Source organism: Prionailurus bengalensis, chromosome A2, assembly GCF_016509475.1.
Source record: "Prionailurus bengalensis isolate Pbe53 chromosome A2, Fcat_Pben_1.1_paternal_pri, whole genome shotgun sequence".
NCBI lineage: Eukaryota > Metazoa > Chordata > Mammalia > Carnivora > Felidae > Prionailurus > Prionailurus bengalensis.
The window spans coordinates 81,183,229-81,206,654 of NC_057348.1; the positions used below are offsets into that span (position 1 = coordinate 81,183,229).

The 23,426-nt window shown below is 40.1% G+C and overlaps 1 protein-coding gene across 7 annotated transcripts in view; it reads right to left on the reverse strand.

Annotated features, from left to right (window-relative positions):
• Positions 1 to 23,144, reverse strand: part of LOC122487795 (gamma-secretase activating protein) — a 90,850-nt gene extending 67,706 nt beyond the window's left edge. For 5 of the 7 annotated variants that reach the window (XR_006298471.1, XR_006298470.1, XM_043588681.1 and 2 more), the window contains exons 1-6: positions 22,923 to 23,143; positions 12,460 to 12,536; positions 11,309 to 11,365; positions 9,058 to 9,127; positions 8,680 to 8,733; positions 2,070 to 2,158 (exon numbers count right to left, since the gene is read on the reverse strand). Coding sequence is in view for 5 of the 7 variants with exons in the window: in XM_043588681.1 (XP_043444616.1) it covers positions 2,070 to 2,158; positions 8,680 to 8,733; positions 9,058 to 9,127; positions 11,309 to 11,365; positions 12,460 to 12,536; positions 22,923 to 23,031 (456 nt within the window). In the remaining 2 variants the exon portion in view is untranslated. Of the gene's footprint in view, positions 1 to 2,069; positions 2,159 to 8,679; positions 8,734 to 9,057; positions 9,128 to 11,308; positions 11,366 to 12,459; positions 12,537 to 22,922 lie in introns of all 7 variants that reach the window. The other 2 variants (XM_043588680.1, XM_043588679.1) reach the window with 1 other exon arrangement.
• Positions 23,145 to 23,426: the final 282 nt, after the last annotated feature.

The window sequence follows — 23,426 nt, forward strand, 5'->3', positions numbered from 1 at the left end:
GGAAATATTTATCTTCACAGATATGGAGCTAGACTCTGATTATTAATACTCAGTTGGAAGATATGCACTATAGGTGGATATCTGGAGCCATTTGGAAGATGCAGGTCATGCTGGTAGGCGATTCTCCAAAGGTACTGGGTTGGGATCCAAACCCTGACCACTACTGTCCTGCTCAAGTTTCTCTGTGAAGGAGGTCAAGGCTGCACATACAGACTTGGGGAAATGTACTATCAGAGATCACCATGAATGTTTTGGTAAGGAAAGGGAGACAGATTTCAGGGCAAGACCAAATTCAGTGGACAATGAATGGCATTTCTCTAAAGGGGAGAAGGAGGGAGAAAGGGAGGTGGGGGGGTTGTCCTGGATGGAGGTTTGGAAGATTTTCTCCCTCTAGAAGCATAAGAAAGAGGAGCAGGGAGCAGGGCTAGGCACAGAGATGGGTCCTCAAGACAAGTACGAGTTTTACCTCATTTGGGTGGGGACTTCCCCTTTGGCCTATGGATGCAGTCATGCATCATGTACTATTAATTGCTTTTAATTAAGATAAAATTTGCATAACAGAAAAATCACCTTTTTAACTGTTTTAAAGTATACAGTTCAGTAGTTGTTAATACATTCACAATGCTGTGCAACTACATACTTATAAAAATCCTTTCCCTCCTGTGCTCTAATTCCCTTTAGCTGCCCTAATCCTTCATTAGTATCTCCATTGCCTACTCAGCCCTGAGTGGACATGCTAAGGAAGCCAAGAACAGACCAAAAAAGGGAAGTGTGGTCTGTCCCATAGTCACCCCTGTACTGATGACAGTGTAAACATAGCAGTTTCCTGACAGAGGAGGAATACAACCTAGGAGCTGAAAGCAGGCAGTGGCCCCCAGTGAAGGACCTGGGGGGGTGGGGATGGGAGAGAGGTCCCTCTCCTGACACACTGCAAGAGGGAGACCCACTGGCTTGAGGCTGGGAGTAGGCGGGGGTGGGGGGGGAGCAATGAGAAGCAGAGAGTTCAGGTTACACGAGAAAGTTATGCTATAGCACTGCATGAACATGTACAGTCCACTGTCATCTGTGGTAGTCAGATCACATGGAGTCACCACAAACACCGTATACTGAATGCTGAACCATTACTCCTAGGGGACATACAAGGACAGGCTCCTGCCTGGTCACAACATTTCTGTCAACGAATTAATACATAATTTTGTTTCGTGTGTATTCCTGTTTTTATAAAACACATCGTATTTAATATATATTGTTGATCCATTAGCATTAAACTCATGGTCAACAGCACTCATGCCCTAACGAAGCTAACCTAACCCACATATTCTCTCTATAAAGCATATGGCAGCCTTCTTGAGCTTAGGGACAGTAGCCAGCACTTTAGCACTATGCATGGGGGACATTTGAAACAGTGAAATCATCAACAAAAAGCTCAAAAATGTGAGAATCATGGCGCTAAATAGATCATAAAAATGACATTCATTTATAGGATAAGAACTCAATCAAGAAGGCAGTGTCACGTTGTTCAACCTCAGCTGAGTGACAAATTTTTCACCACTTTGCACATGTCTGTAGATAACTGTGACGGCACCAAGAGTATTGACTTTGATGTCACAAATAGATTTTAGTGAGTAGGACAACTCACAAATTCAGAATGTGCTTGTAATGAATGTTGACTAGATCTGGTCCATCCACACTGTACCTACAGTGCTTCTGTACCATTTCATGGAGCTGACAAATTCAGTGATTTAGCCATTTAATCATGTGTACTCTGTCAACTATATGAATACACGAAACAAACTTTTCTTTAAACTTACCTTAAATGTGTGTTGAGAGTATTTTATCATGTAAAAACATTACAAACCATGACATAACAGAGACAGAGGAACTAGGTTTGAGTTTCGATTTCCGTGTTTGCAAAAGGTGAGCTGATAATTCCAACCATACCCATCTACCAGATTGCTTTGAGGATTGAATGTGATAATGGGTGTGAAAACACTTCGTAAGCACCACTGCCTCTAGATTTCACGCCTTCTGATTAGTGAGATGAGTGATAAATGGACATGCTCGCTTACCTGCACCCAAATATAGCTATCCACAGCTTTTAGAACCTTCACATTGTTAACAGGATGGATTTCAACCAACAAAGTTAAACACTTTGATCCTACAAAGGAAAGGAGGCTTTTAGTAAGAAGATGAGAATGTCATTCATGATCTTCTCCACGTACGTCTGAACTTGGAAAATGTAAACACGTTACCTGTTGTATTAGCTATTCAACCAGGAAAAGTAATTTTCTTAAAATTTACATTGACAGTTCTTAAAACCCACAACAGGTAAAGAAAACCTCATGAAAGAGAAAGCAATACACGTTCATGAACAAGTGAGGAACAAGTTCTTGCCCACTCCTCAGCCACTTGGCACAGCTTCATAGGCCCTCTGAGTTTCTAAGTCTAAGCAAACACAACTCAATTCTCTATAACTCCAATTCTGCAGCACACTGGCAAATACTGCTTGTGTATGAAAATGTAAAGATATTTCTGAAGCATGAACATGTTACAGTTGAGAGTGCCTATTAAGAGGACAGGGGCTTGGCTTCCCTTGGGAAAGGTACTGGAACTGCCCTGATAAAGACCCACTTACTTCCTCAGTGTCACATTGTATCAAATGTCCTAAAAGATAGCAATTAAAAGGGAAGTCCTTGGACACAGGCTACAATGGGATTACCACAGATATCTACATTTAGGCCAAAAGTTCCCCTCCCCTAAGACTAAACCTCAGAGAAGAAGGAGTTGTCTTATATCTGAGTTCTTATAAAGACTTAACTATTCTCTGATGCTTTTTCAATAACTTTATTTTGAAAAATAATATACAATTTGGAGACAGCACAGCAACCTGGAATTGAATCAGTGCCAGTTTTCACTATTTAAGTAACTAACCTGATAGCATTGCTTAGGAAAAACAACAACAACAAAAACAAAAAAACAAACCAAAAAAAAAACCCCAAAACCCAAAAAGTCTCAGGTAGGGCGCCTGGGTGGCTCAGTTGGCTAGGTTAAGTGTCTGACTCTTGATTTCGGTTCAGGTCATGATCTCACGGTTCCTGGGGATCAAGCCCCGTGACGGGCTCTGCACTGACAGCCCAGGGCCTGCTTGTAATTTTCTCTCACCCTCTCTCTCTCTGCCCCTCTCCCACTCCCGCTCTTTCTCTCTCAAAAATAAGTAAGTAAACATTTTTTTTTTAAGGCAAAGAATGTAAAACAATTCCTGGGATATGGCCTCACAATTGCAAGGACTGGATATCTCTGTAAACATGCTTTTTAAAGATTACTGAGAAAGCAAGACAGTGAGTTATTATGTGGGATCTGAAATATACAAGGACAGAACAAATGAAAATCAAATACTGTTTGGTCAATGGTACTTACAGCTTGGGATAAAAATTCCAGTGACACTGCGGCACCTGGGTGGCTTAGTCGGTTGGGCGTCCGACTGCGGCTCAGGTCATGATCTCATGGCTTGTGGGTTCGAACCCCACATTGGGCTCTGTGCAGCACAGAGCCTGAAGCCTGCTTCAGATTCTGTGTGTCCCTCTCTCTCTGCCCCTCCCTTGCTCGCACTCTCTCACTCAAGAATAAATAAATATATAAAAAACAAAACAAACAAAAATCCCAGTGAGACGATCATACACCAGTTCGAAAGAACTATACTTCTAATAACTGGGACAAAGGTAAAGGTCAGGAGCTTTGGGAATCTGCTTGATCACTCAAAAAGAAAAAAAAAAGGGGGTTCTAGGAATAAGAAAAACATTGGTGCCAACGATACTTAAGAAAAATAGAAATGTTTTGTGAAATGTGACAATGAGAAAAAAACCCATTTTTCTTATTATTTTATACGAAGTATGTATAACTAAGTAAATAAAGTAGTATAAGTTGCCATTTGGCTATTTTATCTCTTGTCCTAAAAGTCTATATATTCCAATTTGGGGAACAAAAAAATCCCACCTTTTAAGGGGACATGTAGAGGATCCTACTCATTGCAAAAGTAAAGAATCACCTCACATTTGGATTTTTTGGCAGTGAATTTGATAACCAGCTATCAGCTAAATTCACTTGATTTTAAAATGGGAGGATTTTCAAGGACAGAAACTATCTTCCTACACGAATCTTTCCCTTCTTTAGGGCAGCCCAGACACTTAACTAATATAATCAGCATAATCATAAGAGTAATCGTGGAAAAGGAATTTCTCTCAATAACACACCATGTGCTTTCATGGTGTGATATGATGCACTCTGGATCAGGATTCTAGAGACATCAGCTCTAGTGTCAACTAGAAAGGATGAAGCTTTCCAAGGCTTTAGAGACTTGCTATTAAAAAAAAACAAACAAACTACAGAATCAGATCATTTCCACAATCACTTTCAGTCATGAAATCCCATGATTCCATGAAGTACTTACAGTTGTCTTAAGAAGTTAGAGAATACCGATCTCAGGGGAGACTGGGAGGGCATCACTGAAGGGCAAGACGGATCCAGGCAGGATGTAGATATCACAGAAAGTAGAGACAGCAAGATCAAAAGTGACAACTTGGATGGACCTTGAGGGCGTTGTGTTAAGTGAAATCAGTCAGAAAAAGACACTGTATGGTATCTGTTATGTGTGGACTCTTGGAAAGAGAGAAAAAGAAACATGCGCATAGATACAGAGGACAAATTAGCAGTTACAAGAGGTGGGGGGTTGGGGTGGAGAATGGGAGAAATAAGTTCTGTCTTTTTAGCTTAAATAAATTGAACAAAAATTGAAAAAAAAAATAAAAGCATAGGGATAGGCATGGCATGGGGAGGATAGAGTGGGCAAAAGAACCTGGTGAAGACACATTCTGTGAAAATTCTAGTATTTTAAAAGATGTGATCATTTAACTTCACTAGAGGTGCACCAAACTTTAAAGACTGACAAGGTTGGTAAAGGCAGTAGGGCATGGTTCTGAAGCAGCTCTGGTTACTGGAGCTCTTGAACCAAAGCACAGCACCAGGGAACATCCACAGCACTCAATTATCTATAATGACGCAGGGGACCCCAGGAGAGTCTCAGTGGCCAACACATGTGGACACCCCAATAGCTGCCCAGGGGGAATCTACTGTGCCTTGGGGCAAATGCAATTCCACAGGGGAGGGTGAAGGGGGGAGCTAGGCCCTTTAATTCTTTTCTTTCCCTAAATCTTTTTTATTTATTATTTTTTTAATGTTTGTTTATTTTTGAGAGAGACACACACAGAGTGTGAGTGGGGAAGGGTCAGAGAAAGAGAAAGAGAGAGAGAGAGAGAGAGACAGAATCTGAAGCAGGCTCCAGGCTCTGAGCTGATGGCACAAAGCCCGATGCGGGGCTCAAACCCATGAACGGTGAGATCATGACCTGAGCCAAAGTCAGAAGCTCAACCACCTGAGCCACTCAGGCTCCCTATCTTCTTCTTCTTCTTCTTTTTTTTTTTCCAAGTAAGCTTGACCCAACATGGGCCTTGAATTCATGACCCTGAGATCAGAAGTCACATGTTCTACTGACTGCCAGGCATCTCTTTTTTCCCTCTTTTCCAAACAAAACATTAACTCTGCCATGGCCACAGCCAACAAGAGAAGCACTATTGATAAAAACTGTGCTGTAAAATATGTGGACCAAAGAACCCTGTATTGTTCATAGGAAAGACATGACAGTTTGTCTCACTTACAATGGAAAAATCCCATAAGCAACAGAGTGTTAAACAACACCTCCAGGCAAACCACATTTTATAATTGAATGGCTTATCAGGTCATTCATGGACAAATAAAATAAGGCTTTCCAAAATAACTGTTCAAAGGGCAAAACATTATAATAGATTCTACAGTGCTTTCTGGTCATATCATTTCTAAACTCTTAACTGAACGAAGATCTCATAAGGGTCTCCATGATCTGTCTGTACTTTGGCCCCGTTTTCCTCTGGCCTTAGTTCCTACTGATTTGCCCCTTTTCCTTCAGCCTCACTGACCCCACTATCCTTTTTTTTTTTCTCCCCTTTTAACCTCCTCACTGTCCTTGATCAGCAAATCCATCAAGTACACTCTGGCCTCAGGACCTTTGTGCTGGCTGTGGTCACAGCCAGAAATGTGCTTTCCCCACACGATGTGCTTGCTCCCTCCCTTCTTTCAGATCTCCGCTTAAATACTCTTCTAATAGTATTTCCTAGCATCATCCCTCAAATAAACTAATTTCATTCAAATACTTGCCTCAGACTCTACTTTGGGGGGAAAACCCAAACCAAGACAAGAAATAATCTCAGGGGCCAGGATCACTTTAGCCCTGAGGGCTGGCATGAGGGAGTGGGCAGCATGAAACAGGAAGAAGAGTCTACCACTGTAAGGAACCCAATCCAATTTGTGACCACTGTGGGATTTGAGCTGCATGCAGCGTGCCCTCAGAATGATCCACTTAAGGGATGGAAAAAAGAGTATTTATCCTTCAGCTCCTTGGCCCCTGGTTGGTCATGGCTTATGATACTGGGAATCCTTTCCAGCCATGCTTCCAGGTGGCACGCATGTAGGTAGCAAAGGGGTAGCATGTGCCCAAGGGCTCTGGGCACAAAGCAAGAAGCAGGTAGAGCAGCAGAGTTAAGGCACTGTCTGTCAAATTACGTTTGCGAGGAGCTGGTTCTTACCATGGCAGCTGGCATGAAAGGTGAGCTGAGAAGATATAAAGCATGAGGTAGCCAATATGATAACTAACAACGTTCATTTTAGTATTTTTAAAGATGCAATCAGATGATCTCACCAGAAGTGCACCAAACTTTAAGAGTAAGCATATCTGAATAGGATTTAATTTAATAAAATTTACAGTAAAGTTGGTCTGAAAGTGCATTTTGTAATGTACATAATCGCCACTGTTCTCAATGACAATCAAGCACAGATGGTAAACATCAGGTGAAGAATATAGGTTCTACTGGTTTACCAGCATAATAAAGAATTCCAGAGGCAAATAGGAATAGGGGCCAAAAAGAACAGGGAGGCACAGGGAGCTAATCCAAGGATGTGTAGAGATGCCCAGGCTTGTGACTGGGAGAAGCACAAGAGACGAGGCCTTTCTCTTCTTAAGTAAAGGAGATTGAGGTCATATGCCCTTGTTTTAGGGTCAGGACACCAATGTCTTAGATCCTATTTCACTTAAACTAGTCCAGTTCCATCAGTTCTGAAGTGAGCATTGCACTTCATTCTAAGAGGAGCAGAGGATGTGAAGAGGGGGACATGGCACTCAAGAGGGAAGGTGGCTGTTGTGGTTCTCCGTGTAACACGGCAGGAGGGAAGGTAAGGATTGTATAGATCATCATATAGATGATGAGGTTTCCAGGTGAGCCTCCTGCCCAGCAGCATCTCCCATAATCTCTGTGCCAAGGTCCCTGAGAAGATCCCATCCAGACTTGACTCTGCTTCCCTTGACCCTCTAAGCTGACTCTGTGGGAACCCAGGACTGCCTCATAAGCCCCACGGGGAAGGAAGGTGCAAGAAGTTTTTCCATCACATACAACCACAGAAGAATACATCTGAGTGGGAACTATGCTAACAAAAGGAGCTTAAGCCCTGAATAAACACAACAGATGGGAAGCGCTGCAGGATGGGAATAGTAAGGGACTGAAATGAGAACTTGACCAGAGATTAAAAAATGGTGGTAAGTCCATGGGCTACATCAGCCACAGGTGGTTATCACTGCCTGAGCAGAATTTTTAAAAAATATTTGAGCCAAAATTTAAAATAAAATTTTAGGGGCACCTGGATGGCTCAGTCAGTTAAATGTTCAACTTTGGCTCAGGTCATGATCTCACGGTTCATGAATTGGAGCCCTGCGTCTGGCTCTGTGCTGACAGCTCAGAGCCTGAAGCCTGCTTCAGGTTCTGTGTCTCCCTCTCTCTCTGCCCCTCCCCTGCTCATGCTCTGTCTCTCAAACATGAATAAACGTTAAAATTTTTTGATTAAATTAAAATTTTACATAAATGTCCATACTTCTCTTGATAAATTGAAAAGCTGCTCCCACAGGGATTACTGCCGTCCTTTGAAGTTGAGACCCATGCCCCAGGGGGCACTCCACCCACCATTAGTCTCTATAGCTCACCATGGCAAATGCCACACCTCTCTTGCATAACATTGCATTCCCAGCATCAAACACAGTGCCTGACCCACTGCAGGCACTTCTTTGTTGAGTTCTGGACAGATGGATGACACATAATGTTAAAAAGAAGGGGGGAGTATCACATAGATAATAAACTACAAAGTGACCTTGGCAAATGGGAATTTTTATTTAGAATTGGTGGACTACTCATAGTGTATTATGTACTGCTCAATAGTTCACCAGATGTTAAGAACAAAAATGCATTCTTGAAGGAATATCAACCCTTTAAAAGCCCAGCCATTTAACACCAGCTTCTGAACCATAGGATTCTAGTGTGTCCTCAGTGTTTATTTAGTCTGCAGGTACTAAATGCCTTTTTAATACTTCTACTATTCACTGTTACATTATTTTCTGTACTTTCTTGTTCTCTTGAAAAAAATAAAAAAACATTTTTATGACCTTTGCCTTTTCATTCTGAGATAAAGCTATTTGTAAAGATGTTTGAAATTTGACTTAGTTAATAAATCTTCATCTTTCAATAGACACTAAAAACTATGTCATACCTGGTTGAAGCTCATTCTTTCTTCCTTCTTTAGTAGAATGAACTAAACTCGCAGCTAATGGAAAAAGAAAAAAATAATCCATTAGCAAGTGATCCATGCAGTGGCTGGTTAAAGTTTACCATTTTAGACCTGAAATAAGTGAAGGCTCAAAAAATCTGTCAGTGGATGATAAAGGTAATGCAGAATGAAGTCTTTTTTTTTTCTTTTTTTTGTAGGTGGATTCCACAGATTTTTTATTTCAAAATTAATCTCCCAGGAGCATCTCCTCCCAGAAAATCATTGTTATAGAATAGTCAAATATAGCAAAAGTCCAATACTTTGAAACTCAACAAATGTAGTTTAGTTCTTGACATGTAGCAATAAAAGAGTCCAACTTACCAAGCAAAGTTCTATCACTATTGACAGAACAGCTGACAACGTGCAAGTCTTTTTCAAATGTATAGAGATGCTGTTAAAACAAAATTATTTTTTAATTTGGAGTTTTGTGTTAAATAACAATTATAGAATTCAAATTCCCATTTAGCTCTGAAACAAGTATCATGGTGGCAAGACCTTTTATTAAAGAACCATCAATGAAGCAGTTTATCCATACTGAGATGCTTCAGATTATTTTTTTTTTAACTTTTTATTTATTTTTGAGAGACAGAGAGGGACAGAGTGAAAGAGGGGGAAAGGTAGGGAGGGAGAGAGACACAGAATCCCAGGCAGGCTCTAGGCTCTGAGCTGTCAGCACAGAGCCTGATGCAGGGCTCAAACTCACAGACCGCGAGATCATGACCTGAGACAAAGTCGGACGCTTAACTGACTGAGCCACCCAGGTGCCCCTCAGATTATTTTTTAAGAAAATGTCTGCAATCATAGACCAGAGTTGGCACTGAAGCTTAACCATGAGGCAACATGGCCAAGTGGTTAAGAGTTTAAACCTTGGAGCCAGGTTAAACACAGGATCAAATTCTGACTGTGCCACTTACTAGCTGTGTGACTTTGGACAATCTCTATCAGTAAAATAAAAATCATAATACCTATTTCATGAAATCCTTAGAAGGATCAAGTGAGATGATCCATTCAAAGCACTTATTATAATGTCTGCCACCCATAATAAGCATTCATATGTCAGCTCTTATAATCATTGAGACAAGTAAAGTTTTAACCAAATTGCCTAACTATGATATCATTAACTGTGGCTAAGACACAATCACAAGTGCATCTCCTCTAAGACTCTCATATTCAGAGCCTTGGCAAAATAATCTTCTGTTTTTATTTAATCTTTATTTTTTAAAAAATTTTCTTGCTGTTTGAACAAGCAAGATTCCATTTCCTTATTAAATATTAAAGAAAATGAAAATGGTCATACAGGAGGAGGATATGACATGCAGATTTAGGAAATAAAGACAATTGTAGTTATATTAGGCAAACTCTCTTACAATACACTGAGAAGGTAAGAAAAGATCAAGAGTCTTAGACCTCAGGAGAGAACAGGCTAACAGAAACAACACATGGCAGGAGTACTAGGAAAGTAATTAGTACCTATAGATACAAAAAGTACCAAGAATACACTAAAATCCTATGGCCAGAAGTTGAAAAATGTTGAGAAGTCACTAAACGCTTGATTAGAAAAAGTGGACTTTGAGTGAATAAGAAGGCTCTCAATTCATTTCAGACATTTTGGTCTCTTTTGACTCTTGCTCTGAGGGATTCTAAGTTATAAGTAAGAAGAATTATGGTTGTACACACTTAATTTTTAGTGTTTTACCTTTTTAATTATAAAATAACATGAGTATAGTCTCAGTGTTTAAAACACACAGACACCATCAAATAAAAAGTCAAAGCTCCCTGCTAGGCTCACCCAGTACGAACTACCTTCCAAAAGGAAACATGTTTTTATTTACTCGCTAGGCTTGCAGATCTTTTTAAATGAATATATGTTTATGCATATGTATTGCATACTTTCTTGAAAGTTTTTTTAAACATAAATGAAATGTATTATTCTGGCAATTTGCTTTTTTCAGGTAATAGTATGTTTAGGGAACCTTCTGTGCCAGGGTACATTTCTAGACTTCCTGGTCCCTTAATATTTGTAAGTTGCTTTTACATAGGCACAAAGGGACCCCATTGTATTTACACCGAGAGTTAGGTAAGCCTGTCACGTCAACCATTGCTCTAGGTGGGTGGTTTGGGGAAAAATTAAGAAAAGGAGGCTGCGTTCTATACCTGGATGTTTAAGAAGTAAGAGAAGTGAAGGTTAAGGAGAAGAACACAGAGCCAGAGGTCAATATGAGATCCTAAACTTGTGAGAGCACACACACAAATCTCAGGAAGGCATTGGACTTCCTACATTCCTATGGAATATTGGATAATTGATTTGAGCCAATTTTGCTTAAATCTCAAAGGACTAAGAAACCTCAGGTAATGTTTTGGTCCAGGAGTTCTTGCACTTCATTCATTCATTCATTCATTCATTCATTTTTCAAGATAATGGTCCAAGAGATGGTAAAAGGGAGGAGGCAAAAAAATTTTTTAGAAAATGAAATGAGAATATGTATCTAGAAAAAGGAGGCAGAAAGAAGTAAAAATCTCTAAAAACAATAAAGTAACTAATGAGTTATCTATGAATTATAGTAATTTTTACCTCATTTTGTCTGGTCTGGCAGTCATATAATCCAAAGAAGACATTTCCCTTATTGTCCTTAAAAAAATTAACCAGATATTTATTATATACCATCGTTCAGGAAGTTAGGATGTTGTTAGTCTTAAGCCTGCAATAATTCAATCAATATTAGCAATTAGCACTCTAAAGGTAGCATGTCAGAAAGGGACCAAACCTGTTTCAACTAGTAATAGGGGCTCAAAGAGTGAAATGAATGAAGAGTGTAGTTTGGTGAGTCTGGGGGACCCAGACTGGGGGGACCCTGGCTAGTAGGACAGAGCATAGTAAAGGAGTGAATCTTTTTATACTTCCTTTTATTTAATATAATATATATGATAGAGATTGGGAGTGGCTAAAACAAGTCTATGATATTCCTATAAATAAAACTTTTTGAATCATACAGTTTCCTTAAATGCAGCATACTTACGGACACAACTTAAAATAACTATTTTTTTTTTAAAGATTTTATTTTTAAGTAGTCTCTACACCCAACATGGGGCTCGAATTCACAACCCTGAGATCAAGAGTTGCATGCTCCACTGACTGGTTCAGTCAGGTGCCCCAACTTAAAATAATTTTTAAGCAAAAAAAAAAAACAAAACAAAAAGCAAGCAAACAAAAAACAGTAATACATCTACGCAAAGCAAACTGGCCAGTAAAATTATTCTTTCACGTTTCCCTACTATAGTAATCAGTAAAGTTAAATTTTCATTCCTGATAACACTGAACATTGAAAACATGTTAAATAATGCCTCAAAACAGATGATACCTAAACAGATTATATAATCATATTTAATATGTTTCAAAGATCAAAACTTTACATATTAATTAGGTTTAAACGTCTTTCACTTAGCATTTGTTCCTCTGAAGAATGGAACTTGATTTATTCAAAAAATTTGAGTGCTGGGTCAGATATTGTGTGTAATTTTTGTTTAAAAAAAATATTTCCTAAGACTCAATTTCAATTAGTTTGTTTAATCTCATAAAATAAAAGTCACGTTAAAAGTTAAATGCCAGCACTTATTCTTACCCCTCAGTAAGATATAGCATAAAATTCTGTGAAAAAACATAAATGGTTAAAATAGTAAATTCTATGTCATGCATATCATACCACAATAAAAAAGCATACATACCTTATAGGTATAAATAACATTTCCATTTCTTTCAACATTTAGTATACGTAAGCTCTCATAATTATTTTCTAAAACACCTAAAATGATAATAATAGCAAGTTAATATTTAACAGGGAATGTTTAAAAACATATCTAACAAATATTAGTGAAAACCCAAACACAAAAGAGTACATACTGATGATTCTGTTATATAGAGTTTAAAAATAGGCAAAACTAATCTACTTAGTGACCTTTAGGGAAGAGGAAAGGTCTAGTGATTGGGAGGTATCTTAAGGGAGACTTCTGAGGTGCTGGTAATGCAATATGTGTTGGGTATACTGATATACTCGCTTAGCAATAACTCACTGAGCTGTACACTCTTAACCTAAATACTTTTCTGTATGTTATACTTCAATACATTTTAAGTAGCTATTAGTTTGTGCTTTATGTATTTTGAAACTATGTTATTAGAGGTATAAAAATTTAGTGCTGTTATAGCTTCCTGGTGGATTAACATTTAGGAACTCAGCAGAGTTATCAGATGAAAGCAACAAGATAAAAAGCAAGTAATAGTCAAGTCTTTTCTCACTGGCTATGATAGTATAAGGAAGAGTCTATACCAGAGAAAGCATCAACTTCTCAGTTTATTTTCTCCCATGGAATGACATGTGATGGAGGGTCAGGTAGATCAGTAGAGAGGTGGGGAATCTCTCACTGCTGAAGGAGCCCTCAACAAAAGGCTCCTGCAGTGTTGTGAACCCCAGGGTTCTCAGGGCAGAGAGAGGGAGAAGAGCTAACATGGACAAATACTGAGTCAGTGTGGAGAAAGAGTATCTTCAAGGTTCCCCTCCTTTTCCTGGGGTGGTTTCAGCAGAGGTACCTAAAGAAGGTCTGTGTTGATAGCTCCTGATAAAGAGGCCTCTGAATGAAGGCACCCCAGCTGAGAATGAAGCTATGGATAAGATGATGGCCACCCAGAGGGGGCCTGAGTCGACTGCAACTCCCTTGGAGAACTGCAGTGCACTGGCTATGCACCAAGTCTGGTTGGGGGGCAGGGGCAGCTTTCCCCCCATGAGGGCTGCCAGGTAAAGCTTCTTTCTTTATTTATTTGGGGGGGGGCAGGGTGAGAAACACACAGAGAGAGAGAGAGGGAGAGGGACAAGGAGAGGGAGAAGGAGGGGGGGGGGGGGGAGAGAGAGAGAGAGAGAGAGAGAGAGAGAGAGAGAGAGAGAATTCCAAGCAGGCTCTGCGCTATCAGCACACAGCCCGATGCTGAAATCCAGAATTGGATGCTTAACCAACGGAGCCACCCAGGCATCCCTAAGCTTTTGCAATTGCATACGGTTGTGCCTGAAAAATCACACATAGCTTTTTAACCAGGAGCTGGACTAGTTAATCCCTTTTTTCACCATAAAATGCCCTTTATCATGAATACATTCTTTTTGCTTTTAAAGTTTACTTTGATTACAGTATAGCAACGTCAGCTGTCTTCTGATTAGGGCTTACATAACATTTTTTATCCTTTTATTATGAATCTTCCTGTGTCCTTACACCTAAGATATGTCTTACAAGTAACATCCTTTAGAGTATGTGGTCCATTTACATTTAATCACTGATACATTGGGTTTGTATCAACGATATTACTATTTATTTTCTATACGACTCAATTGTTTTTTCTTGCCTTCTTCTGGATTAATCAAAAAACTCATTTCATTCTCCTACTTATCAATTTGTTATACAATCTTTTAGTATTACTACTTATCCTAAAGATTACAATACTAGTCCTTAACTAATTATGTTTTCATATTAGGGGATGGCAAGAAATGTGAAGCAAGTGAAATGTCATACACTGCTAACAGGAATATATATTGGAAAACTGGCAGTAGCTACTGAAGCCCAACATACATGGCTCAGCAACTGTACTTGTACATATATCGCAATGGAAATATACACTTATTTCAGCAAATGACACATGTAATTTCTATAGCACTATGGTTCATAATAGCCCAAGCTGGAAACCCAAAATATCCATCAGGCAAAGAATGAATAAATTGTAGGATACCCAAACAATGGCCTATTGTACAACAGTCATAATAACTTGCTATGATGTACAGCATAAATAACTGAGCAAAAGAAGCCAAGATCCTGCCCCCTCCCAAGAAAGGTTCAAACTATATGATTTAATTTATATACAAGTTTCGAAAACAGGCAAAATGAACGTATGGTGCTAGTTGAGTGATTGCTGGAAAGGAGCATGTGAGACCTTTGTGGTTCTATTAATGTTCTCTTTCCTGCTCTGAGTGCTAGTTACAAGGGTCTGTTTCATTTTGTGAATATTAACTGAGCTGTACACTTATGATCTGTGTACTTTTCTGCATGAAAGCCATATTTTGATGAAAGATAGAAAGGTCCTTTATACAAAACATTTAACTTGTAACTTAACTGACCATCATATTTTGGTCAAAATTTTAGTATATTCCTCTCAATTCTACAATTAAGGGATTAAAAAAATTTTTTTAATGTTTATTTATTTTTTTGAGAGAGAGAGAGAGAGACAGGGTGTGAGCAGGGGAGGGCAGAGAGAGAGAGAGAGGCAAATCCAAAGCAGGCTCCAGGCTCTGAGCTGTCAGTACAGAGCCTAAATGAACTGTGAGATCATGACCTGAGCCGAAGGAGGACACTTAACCAACTGAGCCACCCAGGCGCCCCTACAATTAAGGGATTTAAACATTAGTAGATACAGCTTTGATAATTATCATTAATTGGAGAGAAATACATATTTCCCTAATTTCCACAAAATTGCTTCAACTTGACTTTTTCCCCACACATGAATAGTGTTTTAGATGTTAAATTATGTTGATCATGACAAGTTTCAATATTCAGACAAGACATATGACAAACATTCTCCAACTCAGAGCAAACTTCAGTTTGTATTCCTGATTTAAAAAGAAAAACAAAACAAAACAGGATAATTGGTGACCTGGAGCCTTGTACTGGAACTGGAGGTGGGAAACATTTCAAAAGACAAAGAGCAGGTTTTGTAGAAAATGTAGGAATCATCCTGGCATCTCTCTTCCCCATCCCTCACAGGAAGAAGATGCCTGGATCTTCTAAGAGCAAGGTAAAGGCAGGGGGCGAAGTGCTGTTTTTGTTTTAACGTGGGCACATCCACTTTTCAATGTATAATGAGCTGTCAGACTCACTTCCCACTGATTTAAAAATAAGGATAATCACCTAGTCTTCTTAGGAGAATAGTATGATTCAATAGCTCACCGATAAATAGCACTTTACAATTTACTGAGTTATTTTTAGCTCATCCACACTGTGTCAGCTTTTACAGGCCCACTGTACTAATGAAACATTTGAATTTCAATGAGGTTCAGATACTTGGCCAATGTATCAAAAAAGTGGCACAGACTAATCTCAAACTCAGAAAAAAGGTAAACAGAATAAACTAAGTTTCCTGTATCATGCTTACAATAGGCAAATGGATAATTACCAAAAAAATCCTTTAAGGTAGATTTTGTAGACATCTAAAGAGAATTTCAGGGAGTTTTTTTTTTTTTTTTTTTTTTCATCCTGCACAGGACTCAAAACTTCTGGAATGTAATGTGTCAATATTTTGAGAAGTACTTTTTTTTCTTTCAAGATTATAAGGATGCTGGGAGAGACCCTCTCCAAAGTACACTTAAAAGGTTTCAGCTAAGATAAGAAACTCCTTTACAAGAAATCTCGCTAAGAAAATTCAATTTACTTGCAAAAGCACATCTATTTTCAAAACACTAAACAATTTTTAAAAATCCCCATACAGATTAAAACAAATGATATATGCTTGTTCCATTAAATTGGTGGTTCTCAACTCTGGCTTTGGGTTAGAATGATTAGGGGAGCTTTTATTTTTTTATTAAAAATAATTTTTTAAATGTTTATTTATTTTTGAGTGACAGAAAGACAGAGCATGAGCACGGGAAGGGCAGAGAGAGAGAGAAAGACAAAGAATCTGAGCTGTCAGCACAGAGCCTGACGTAGAGCCCGAACCCACAGACCACGAAATCCTGATCTGGGCTGAAGTCAGAAGCTTAACCAACTGAGCCACCCAGGTGCCCCTGATTAGGGGAGCTTTTAAAAGAACATGGATGCCCAAGCCCTACCCGAACTATCCTGACTTTATTGGGCTGGTGAGGAGCCCCGTCTCTGGTATGTGTGTGTTTAAACTCCCCATCTGATTCTAATGTGCAGCCAGGGTTGAGAATCACTGAATCACATATTTGTATTATATATTAAACAATATTCATTAAATAACATAACTAGGACCAACTTATAATGTAATCATGATAGAGTTGAAAAATAATAAAAATAATGCCTTTGTGGATCTGTTACATAGTAATAACTGCAGTCTTAAAATAATCCTGTAGTTAATAAGTTCACGGTTCTCATCTCAAAAACATCTGAATTAGACAAATTTGGCAATGTTGGAAATCCAGACACCAGTGTCTCACCACACACTATTAACCCATCCTCCCCGGATTAGTTGCTCATGGTTTAGACACACCCTTTTAAAAAAGAAGTAGTCAATAGCTTCTTTGCTTATTCATTCTGACTCTTCTCCCAGTAGTTCATCACTGGAAAGTCCAGAAGAGGAAGTTTAGCAATTCAAATGAGGAAATGTGGTTTAATTTTACAGTTCAATGTCCTCAGAGTTCATGAAGCAAAAATGTAGATACTTGCATAAGTAAACCTACTGAAGAAAAGGAGAGTACCTCCACACTAAAGTGTTGGCAAGGCACAGTTCACGTGAAATCAAAGCTGGTTTGTCAGATAAGAGCTTGCAACGCACGAGAGTCTTTGCCAAACACAAGTGATTTCCTTTTATAGGAAGATGTTTGCCAAATGTGTAAATTTTGTTCCCAGCTGCATTCAGACAAAAATCAGATGAAAGTATTTGTCTTCCAACAAGGTTTCTCACAGTGTTACACAAAAATTTGAATTGCTCATATATAGATCAGGAGGTGCTAAGATAGGATTATACCTACAACATGTGTATGCTGTAAATAATTCATATAAGTATTTGTCTCAACGTGCTGAGATATTATAATTCCTAAACTTATAAAGTAAACATCATTATGTGGTTTATACCCATATTCTGAATGAAATGAAAAAGAAAAAAAAAAGGATGGGGTGCTTTAGTTAAGAAGCAATAAGAAAAGTATGACAATTAGAAAAGGAGGCTAGGAAGGTAGGGGAAGGAAAAGCGAAAAGGACAGTGTCAACACTGGCGTGCAGCGCTGGTGGTATAGTGGTGAGCACAGCTGCCTTCCAAGAGAATACTGGAACAATGAAAAAAAAACAATGTGGCTAAGCCAGACCTCTGGCCCTGAAATCTGTCTGGGGGTATATAGGAGACAACAAAAAGACATTACTCTTGAATCAGTCATTTGGTAAAATATATCACTTCTCCGGTAAAGATGAACAATTACAGTATTTGAAAGATGAATCAATCTGTGTATCAGATCTAAGAATATCAAAGAAGGCAAGAATATATACACAAAGAAGTCTACATTCTTTCTAGTCTTAAATATAGATGACATTTAAACCTTCAGAAATATGCATACCATATACACTTTCTTAGTTTCTTGAAAGTGATACATGGCAAGAGGGGATTAAGCATTGGATAAAAAATTAATAACCTAAGATCTGTTGTATTGCAATATACCAATAGGTAGAACATGTGATTTTTAAGTGTGCCATTTATGGAAGCAACATAAAATAACCTAGAAATAAATCTAGCAAAAAGTGTGCAGAACTTCCATGAAGAAAATTTTAAGACTTATTAAGATCATAAAGAGAATCTAAATAAATAGGAAATTATACTTGGTTCATAGTTGGAGGATTTAATATTGTAAAGATGCCAATTCTCCCAAAGCTGATGTACAGATTCAATGCAACTCAAATCAGAATTCCAACAGACGTTTTGGTGAAATCTGGTAAGCGGATTCCAAATTGTATATATGTAAGATATCAAAGGACTTTGAATAGCCCAGATGGTCCTTAAGACTGCCGAGGTGAGGGGGCTTACTCCACCAGGTATCAAGACTTATCATAAAGACAGTTATTAACACGTCTTCATCTTAAGTTGACAGAAGGAACAAAATTAAGAAGCCAGGAAGGGAGACCCATACATATGTGGAAACTTGATATGTCACGGAAGTGGCTTTGCTGTCAATGAGAAGAGGTAGATTTATTTGGTTAGTGTCACTAGAACGATTAATACAGAAAACCAAGACAATTTACAAAAGAACATTTTAATACATGTAAGCTATAAATAACAAAACCAAACCATTTACCCACCACCCAGCTTAAAAATAGAACATTATCAAGACTTTTGAAGGCTCTTGTGTCCCCTCGTCAGATTCCTACATCGTATCATGTACAAAAATAAATTCCAGATGGATTAGAAAACAAAATGCAAAGAGCAAAACCCTGAGAATTTAAAAATGTCTTCGTAACTTCTAAATAGGAGAGGATTTCTTTACAATATCCAAAAAGGCACAAACCAAAAAGGAAAAGACTCATAAATTAGACTACATTAAAACTAAAAACTCTCAATTATCAATGGCACCCCATAGCAAACTGAAAAAAACAGGATGAGAGAAAATATTTGCAACATATGATGATGAACCAAGGATTGGAAACCAGAATAAAGAACTCTTAAAAGTATGAAAAAAAAAACACGATAGAAAAATGGACAGGATGAACAGACATCTCATAAAAGGGAAACTTGAATCATCAATAAATAGAGAAAGATGCTCAACTTCAGACCACGATGACATAATGTTTAGACTCACCCATTTGACAAAAAATTACAAATCTGGAAATACCAAGAGTACTAAAAACATTGCTACACCACAAATGGGGTTGTTAATTAGAACAACTACTTTGGAAAACAATTTGGCACTACCTAGGAAAAATGAAGAGGTACATAGCCTGTGACTCAGCAACTCCAGTTAGATATCCACCTTGGAGAAACCTGTGCATGCCTGCACCGGGAGACATGCATAAGAAAGTGAGTAAAAGCACTGATTGTAATAGCAAACCCCAGAAACTTCCCAAATGTCACCAATAGAAAAAGCATAAGCAAAGCTAGGAAGCACCCTGAGATGGATTAGTATCCATGATACTTACCAGTGAGTGTTCAGGGATGTGGGATTAACACCCTTAGGAGGAAGGGGAAGGAAGGAGGTCCACAAAGTGGGGAGAAGACAAGCTACCATAGCCTCAGGTGATCTCAGAATCCCCTATTGGAGAAGCTCTCAAACTGAAATGGATTGTCAAAGCTGTCCTCTGTTGAGTCAAAATGGTCAGGACTTTATATCCCACTTTAGTCCCTAACTAAAAGTGGGCCACACCCAACATGTCCTGACTTTGGGTGAGGAAGGAAACCTTCTGTGGAGGCAATCCCTGAAGGGGCTGACAGCAGAAGATTATCTGCTAACTACCCTCAGCACCTGGGACAAGCCCTTCCTTGAAAGGAAGATCTAAGCAGGGCACCTCCATGTCCACCATAGCATTGTGTATTCCCACAATGGAATACTATACAGCGGTGAAAAATAATGACCTATAGTAATGTGAATATAAGAAGAAGAAAAAAAAGCAAGAAATACATATAATATTCTTTCATTTAAAGTTCACAAACAAGCAAAATGAAATGATATTTTGCATAGGGATATCTATACCTATCTACATAGCTTAAAACTACAAATAAGATCAAAGTTTAAGTAGTTGTTACCTCCAAGAGGTGAAGGATAGAGAAATAGGATCAGACAGAGAGACACAAGAGCCTTCCAAAGTCTTGATATTATCCTATTTTAAAGGTGGGTACATGGTTTTTGTTATGCATAGCTTATACATGTTAAAATATTTTGTATAATTGTTTTAATTTTTAAAAGAAACATTTTTTCTATTTATTTCAGGAAAGACCGTTTTCCCAAATTCAACCCAGAACCAGGAGCGTATGTAGTAACCAAATCTGATCTCCCTACTCTGTAACCCCTGGTTGACTAAAATACTATCACACAGGCACTTAATTTCCATGGCTAACTTAGTCCAGCTCCCTGGCTATTTTGCCAGGAATATGTCATACTTAGAGAGTATTACTTAGCACCACTAAGAAATCTTTAATTGTATTTGTTGATGTAAAAATATTAAGGCTTCAAATCTAGGAAGCAAGTGTGTAGAGAAGAGACATTACAATGGTATAATTACTTATAATTAACATTTGAAAAGCCGAGACTTTGAAAGGAAAATAATTTGTCAAACGTGTGGAGTAATAACCATGCTAGAAATAAATCAGAATCCCAGATTCCCTTGCCAGTGCTACAAATTATGGAAGAGGAATTAACTGTGTGGTTTTTTTTTTAGCTACCACCCACTGGTGATCCTTAGGAGTAACAATTCTGGGGGCGCCTGAGTGGCTCAGTCGGTTAAGCGTCTGACTTCGGCTCAGGTCATGATCTCACGGCTTGTGGGTTCGAGCCCCGCATTGGGCTCTGTGCTGACAGCTCGGAACCTGGAGCCTGCTTGGGATTCTGTGTCTCCCTCTCTCTCTGCCCCTCCCCTGTACACACTCCATCTCTCTCTCCTTCAAAAATAAATAAACATTTTAAAAAAAGGAGTAAAAATTCTGTTAGCATAACAGGGCTACTAATCTTGCCAAAGTGCTCTGCAAGAGGGAAATACTACCGATATCAGAAAAAGCTGGTATTTCTAGTAGGTTTACCTTCTGAGAAGCCAAGTGCATCTGTTTAGCGGAATGTCAATACACAAGTTTATATTTCTTCACAGATGAGTGAAAGGCACAGGAAGCTAAAGCTGAACTGGCTCACATAGAGCTTTTCAATCACAACACACATTACTGAAACACAAGACTGGCATTTCACACTTCGAGTAACTTCTCATTTGCAGACACCTGCCATTTAGCTATAGGAGGTGAAGGCTCAGAGAAAAAACTACTTTGTGGTGGAAAGCAGACTTGGGGCTGCCTATTGTATTTTAAAAAGTTAAAGCTTCCAAAACTCTTTAGGAGACAAATTTTTTTTTTCCAAAAAAAGCTAAACATTACTAATAATGACACTACAACAAACTCAAGCGTTAAGCTACAGGAAGATGACTCCTTATTTGGAACTAACAACCAACAGGCCAAGACAAGCTACCCTACAAATAATTCTGTTAAAGACATAGGATGGTGTGAAGACAGAAGGCAGGGAGAGAAAACTTTCACCAGAGTTAAGGAGAAAGAAACTGTAGATACGAGATAACCCTTCCAAAACAACACCCTCCAGCAGTCTAGAGCGTGTAAGGAAAAACAAGGGCAGGGGCAAACACACTGAAAAGCTCCTGTGAACAAGATGGGATCCAGGGTAGCATAGCTTTTGAAGCTGAAGTTAAGCCTTGAGAATGGATCATTATTTGCAGCAAGCTTCTTAAAAAGAAAAAAAAAATCTGAGAAATCAGAGTTCCCCTTTTTTTTAAAGTTTTGACTGATTAATGCTGGAAAGGCTCAAAAGTCACTTTTCTCTCCCTCATCAAAACCAAAACAAAAGATTTTTGCAACAGATGAAAACCAAAGCCTCAGCTGTGAAGGAAGTGTTCTCATTCACCCTGAGGAAGTAGAACAGCAAACCTGTCACTGTCTCACACTCCTCTTGCTAGCCCGCACAGGCTAGTGTTCTGGGCTGGTGGCGATGGGCTTGGAGCTTCTTTGGAAAACCGGAGGCTCGAGTTCACTGCTCACATCCTGCAAGCAGACCCCTGCCCTCTCGCGCTTCACATCTGAAGAGGCACGTCCACTTCGCTCAGAAACACACCTCACCAATGTGAGGACAAACTGTGCAACTGTTAAGTATTTTTATGGTGGCCTTCTTGGTGGCCTTGATTCATCTTTTCTCATAACGCAAGAACTTCCAGGAGCCCCCAGTCTTGGCAGAGCCCTTACAGGGGTGATGAACCTTCCCAGGCAGGTGAGATGCCAATGAAGCACGCAGAAGACCCTGTCCCACTCCCTGCAGCCTTGGACCGGAGGATCGTGCTCCTCCACGCCCTGCCCTGATGAGGTGATGCTGAGGTATCACTAGTGTCCTCGGCCTTTCTATTAAAGGCGACTGACTAGGCAACAAGTGAACCAGAAGCTGGAGGACTCGCCAGAATAAGCAGTGCAGTACAGCCGCGACCTTGCCCAGGGCTTGCCCCTCCGACCTGCACCAGTGCCCCGGGGTGAGGGTGGCAAAGCCCAGACTCCAAAGAGGGAAGCTCACCCTTTCCGCACCAACCTTCTCAGGTTGGCAGGGGCTGCAGGCAGCTCCCCCTCTGGTCAACGCCCCCTACCCCCTCCGGTCCTGGGAACCCCCTCGGCAGGAACCACTCAGACTCCACCCCTCGCCGGCCCGCACCTGCCCCCCGCCCCTGCCCCGGACGCGCGCCTCCAGCACCTGGGCCGCCGCCTCGGGCCCCGGCGGCCGCTGACGCCACCCGCTGCGCCCGCAGCCACGGTAGCACGTCCTTCCGTAGGTCGAAATCGGAGACCAGACGGAGAGCCATCGCCCGGACGCGGCCAGCGGACGGCTCGGGCCCCGCGCCGCGGGCATTCCCGGCCCTCCGCTCCGCGCGCCACCTCGCCCTTCTCCCCGGCGGCGCCCGCCCCTCCTTCCTCTCCCCCGCCTCCCCGCGCCGGCCGCTTTCGGTTCTGCTGCGGCCCGGCCCGGGAAGCCCGGGGCGCCGCCTCCTGCAGGCCTGCGCCGAGCCCGGAGCCTCGAGCTCGGCACCGCGGACTAGCAGGAAAGGGGACTGGGGCATGGCGACCAAGCCCACCCGGCGCGAACCCTCCACGTGCGCCCTTCGGGCGGAGGGCAGATGCGTGGAGGGATTTAAGGGCCATGGAGATGTCGCTGAACCGATGGTTTTTAAACTATGCTGCGCGTTAGAGGAGGCTCTAG